Below are 4,817 nucleotides of genomic sequence, written 5' to 3'. Positions count from 1 at the left end.
ACTTGATGCAAGTTAGCTAATCCAATGCTCCCCCTCGATATAACACCAGTGATGAAAACAATAATATGTGTTGGTGACAGATTAGCGTGCATTTCCCATTTTTACACTTTTTAGGAACTACCTCAAGCATCAAAAGTTTTTTTTAAGATCAAGGCCAATATATCATAAGGTTTTGAAATCTAGAACCATAATACCAGTCCAACAACATATCATATATATTTTTTGTATATTGGTAAATCTGGTTTAAAAAAAGCCAAGTTGCTCCAAGATAATCACCTTTCTTTGCCAATTAGAACATAAAGAGCACCCTTGGTTGAGTAACTCTGTGCTGGCTCTTTGCAAGAGGAATCCAAAATTAATTCCAATGACCTGCTTTCTAACCATTGTCCTTTAATCCTATCTGCTTCAAGTTTACACCAACATTTTCCTTAAACGATGCAATATTCTCTATGAACTATTCTCTGTGGCAAAGCATTCTGTTTTCACAGAGCTCTGCATGAAAGACTCCCAGGCATGGAGCTGAATTTTACCATAATTTAAGGACACTCATTTTAGGGGAGTCTCATGGAAGCTTGGTGACTTTCCTCACGCATTTCTGCACTGCTCATAATACTAATTATGCATCTCTCACTCCAGACACCTTATTACATTTCCTGATTGAGAATGGAACACCCTCCAACCGACCACACAGACCTCCTACAATACTCCTCTTAGACGTTCAAACATGGCCATTCAGTTGGATACTGCAAAGGCTGTGGGCTCTGACAGCATTCTGGCAATAATACGAAAGACTTATGCTCCAGAACTTGCCGCACCCCTGGCCAAAGTGTTCCAGTATAGCTACAACCCCGGTATCTACCTGACAAGGTAGAAAAAATGCCCAGGTACACCCTGTACTCAAAAAGCAGGACAAATCCAACCTGGCTAATTATTGTCCCATCAGTCTATTCTCAATTATCAGTAAAGTGACAGCAGGTGTCACCAACAGTGGTGTCAAGCAGCATCTGCTCAACAATGACCTGGCATTGATGTCCAATTTGGGTTACGCCAGGGCCTCTCAGCTCCTGACCTCATTATGGCCTTGGTTCAAACAAAAGAAATGAATTCCAGAGGTGAGGTGACAGTGACTGCCCTTGACATCGAGCTTGCATTTCCAGCTCTACACCTTGTTATCTCAGACTCCAGCATTGGCAGTTCCTACCCTCTCTGAGTGAGTTTTAACCCCACTGCGAAGCCTCTTCTAAGGATGCCTACCTTGAAGAAGTTACCCTCCTCCCTCCGGAAAGACGTCTGTGGATCTCTCTCCCACTGAAACCCTCTGGTAATCTCTTCCCCCTCTCTCTATTTATTTGAGTGTCCTTCCCCTCCCCCATTTCTAAAGAAGGGTCCAGACCCAAAACATCAGCTTTCCTGCTCCTGTGATGCTGCCTGGTCTGCTGTGTTCATCCAGCTCCACACCTTGTTATCTCAGACTCTTGTTAGATCCCGTTTGGTACTGAGAGTAGATCTGGGCACCGCTCCTTAGTAATTAGCCTTTGGAAGGAATATAACATAGGTTTAGAAGAATGATAGCTGGACTTCAGAGTTAAGTTATGAGAACTGATTACACAAATTAGGCTTGTTTTCTCCAGAATTGAGAAAGTTAAGGGTGCTCTGATCGAAGTCTCTGAGATATTAACAGGAAAAGACAGAATAGATAAAGATAAACTATTTTAACTGATTGGGGATTCTTGAACTGGGGGCATAGTCTGAGAATTAGGGCCAGACTGTACAGGAGAGGTGGTAGGAAGCACTTCTACACACAAAGGGTGGTACATATTTGTAACTCTCTTCCACAAATGGCAGTTGATACTAGATATGTTGTTAGTTTTAAATCTGACATAAATTTTTGTTAAGTTACTATGGGATATGGAATTAGGCTGCAGATCAGCCATGATCTCACTAAATGGTAGATCAGGCTCAAGGAGCTAAATGGCCTACTCCTATTCTGCTGTTCCTATGAGTGATTGTGTCATCAAGGAGCCCTAGCAATACTGAAGTCAATGGGAATCGGGGGCGGGGGCAGGGACACACTGCCAGTTGAAGTCATAACTGGTACAAAAAGATGATCATTGTGGCTATGGGAGATCAGTCATCTCAGCTCCAGTATATCTCTGCAGGACTTCCCGTCTGAGCCACTCACCATTCTTATTTGGAAGTATATCTGTTCCTTCATCGTCATTCAGAATTAAAATCTTGGAATTCCCTCCCAAAGGGCATTGTGGGTCTACCTACAGCACACAGACTGCAACGGTTCAAGACAATAACTCACCACCATTTTCCCAAAAACATCGAGAAACAGGCATTAAACGCTGGCAAGGCCAGCAATGCCCACATCTCACGAACGAATTTAAAAAATTGACACATGGCAGTGTGTTTGCCATGCAAAATGTTGCCCCATGCATTAGGTGTGACATTGATATAGCATGTTGCCAAACATCAACAGATTAGTGAACAAAGAGAGCAAGCTAAGAGTCCTGAGATATACTCTGTCTGATGCACGAGATGGGTGCCTGTTCCTGTGTGCAAAGCTGCTTGGCAGCAGTATCACAATGTAAGGTATCGGTGAGCTCCAAAGTGTAGCATTATGATTTAGTCCAAGTTGTGCCATGATCCTACAGTGAGGCCAGTGCTTTGTTGATGCTGCCTTACATGGACAGAGTACTGGTGGTGACTGCTCATGGAATGTATCCTGATGTGTTGGAGAATATTAGCCAACATGGAAAACTGGAGAGGACAACAGCGATCTGCAGCTGTCAGAATACTGTCTCTCGTTTTCAAATCAGAAATTGATGCTGTGTAGTTAGAATGGCAATCTGCATGTAAATAAGGCAGGGTAAGGCAATAATGAAATGTTAACGAGTAGACATAAGGCCCTCACTGCTTACTAATTGTCACCTTACTGATTCCCATTTAGCCATTGAACCAATAAGGAAAATTCAGGCACTTGTCCCTTGATGCTGACCATCCCACTTTTTCCATTCTCGTTGTCTTCTCCCAACTTTCTTGCCATTGACCACACCAGTCAGTCACTGGAAATGTTACAACCCTAATCTTTCTCCTCCTCCTTAATGAGGATTTTTAATTTTTGATCATTGGTAATCCCTCAGTACATATTTCCTGATGAGTAAAATACCTTTTAATCTTAAAATCATGTATTAAGTCTCCTCAGCTTTGTCAGCTTCAGTGTAAATAGTCGTGGTACCTCAAGTTTGTTGCACATAAACTTGTTTTTGTCTGACATGAGTGATGTTGTTTTCACTGAATCACATGTTAGGCCATTTCAGAAGGCAATTAAGGTAAACCACATGGCTAAAATCACACGTAGGCTAGATCAGCTAATTTTCTTTGATAAGAAATACTGGTCCAAATAACCTGGCAAACCCTGACCTGGGAGCAACAAAAGTTAAGATGCTTAAGCCATTTGAATAGACATATAGGTATCCCTTAATGCTTGACAAAAATAAAATCCATCTCAGGTTTAAAATTAACAACTGATCTAGCATCACCTGCTGTTTGTGGAAGAGAATTCCAAACTTCTACCTCAATTTGTGTGTAGAGGTGCTTCTTGTCATCTCTCCTGAATAGTCTGGCCCTAACTTTTAGACTATAACCTTAGTTGTAGAATCCCCAACCAGTGGAAATAGTGGAAAGAGAGGCAAGCTGAAGAGTAGAGATCAGCACAAAGATGCAGACAAAAGAAGGGAAAACAACAGAGACAGAGAGAGGGGAACACCAAATTCATGCAAAAACAAGTCAGAAAAAACCTCACCATAAAACCCGCGGACAAGGGAGGCGCAGTTATAGTATGGCGCACTGACCTCTACATCGCCGAGGCCAGACGCCAACTCTCCGACACCTCCTCCTACCGCCCCCTTGATCATGACCCCACCCCTGAGCACCAAACCATCATCTCCCAAACCATCCACAACCTCATCACCTCAGGTGACCTCCCACCCACGGCCTCCAACCTCATCGTTCCCCAACCTCGCACTGCCTGCTTCTATCTCCTTCCCAAAATCCACAAACCTGAATGCCCTGGTCGACCCATTGTCTCCGCCTGCTCCTGCCCCACCGAACTGATCTCCAACTATCTAGACTCCATTTTCTCCCCCTTGGTCCAGGAACTCCCTACCTATGTCCGTGACACCACCCACGCCCTCCACCTCCTCCAGAACTTCCAATTCGCCGGTCCCCAACATCTCATCTTTACCATGGACGTCCAGTCCCTATACACCTGCATTCCCCATGCAGATGGCCTAAAGGCCCTCCGCTTCTTCCTGTCCCGCAGGCCCGACCAGTCCCCCTCCACTGATACCCTCATCCGCTTAGCCGAACTCGTCCTCACACTCAACAACTTCTCTTTCAATTCCTCCCACTTCCTACAGACAAAGGGGGTAGCCATGGGTACCCGCATGGGCCCAAGCTACGCCTGCCTCTTTGTAGGTTACGTGGAACAATCCCTCTTCCGTACCTACACCGGCCCTAAACCCCACCTCTTCCTCCGTTACATTGATGACTGTATCGGCACCGCCTCGTGCTCCCACGAGGAGCTCGAACAGTTCATACACTTCACTAACACCTTCCACCCCAACCTTAAGTTTACCTGGACCATCTCTAACACCTCTCTCCCCTTCCTGGACCTCTCTGTCTCCATATCGGGCAACCACCTAGAAACCGATATTCATTTCAAGCCCACCGACTCCCACAGCTACCTAGAATACTCCTCCTCCCACCCACCTTCCTGCAAAAATGCTATCCCCTATTCCCAATTCCTT

The 4,817-nt window shown here is 44.8% G+C and overlaps 1 protein-coding gene across 1 annotated transcript in view; it reads right to left on the bottom strand.

Moving 5' to 3' along the window:
• Positions 1–1,428: 1,428 nt before the first annotated feature.
• LOC125485968 (fibrosin-1-like protein) overlaps positions 1,429–4,817 on the bottom strand; it is a 333,770-nt gene continuing 330,381 nt past the window's right edge. The window contains exon 3 of the mRNA XM_048611612.1: positions 1,429–1,533. Within this exon, the coding sequence (XP_048467569.1) occupies positions 1,522–1,533 (12 nt within the window). The 3' untranslated portion in view covers positions 1,429–1,521. The remainder of the gene's footprint in view (positions 1,534–4,817) is intronic.

This window comes from Rhincodon typus, chromosome 24 (assembly GCF_021869965.1).
Source record: "Rhincodon typus isolate 14 chromosome 24, sRhiTyp1.1, whole genome shotgun sequence".
Taxonomy (NCBI): Eukaryota; Metazoa; Chordata; class Chondrichthyes; order Orectolobiformes; family Rhincodontidae; genus Rhincodon; species Rhincodon typus.
Note: the sequence above shows the minus strand (reverse complement) of the source record. Positions and strands in the feature narration are given on the sequence as shown.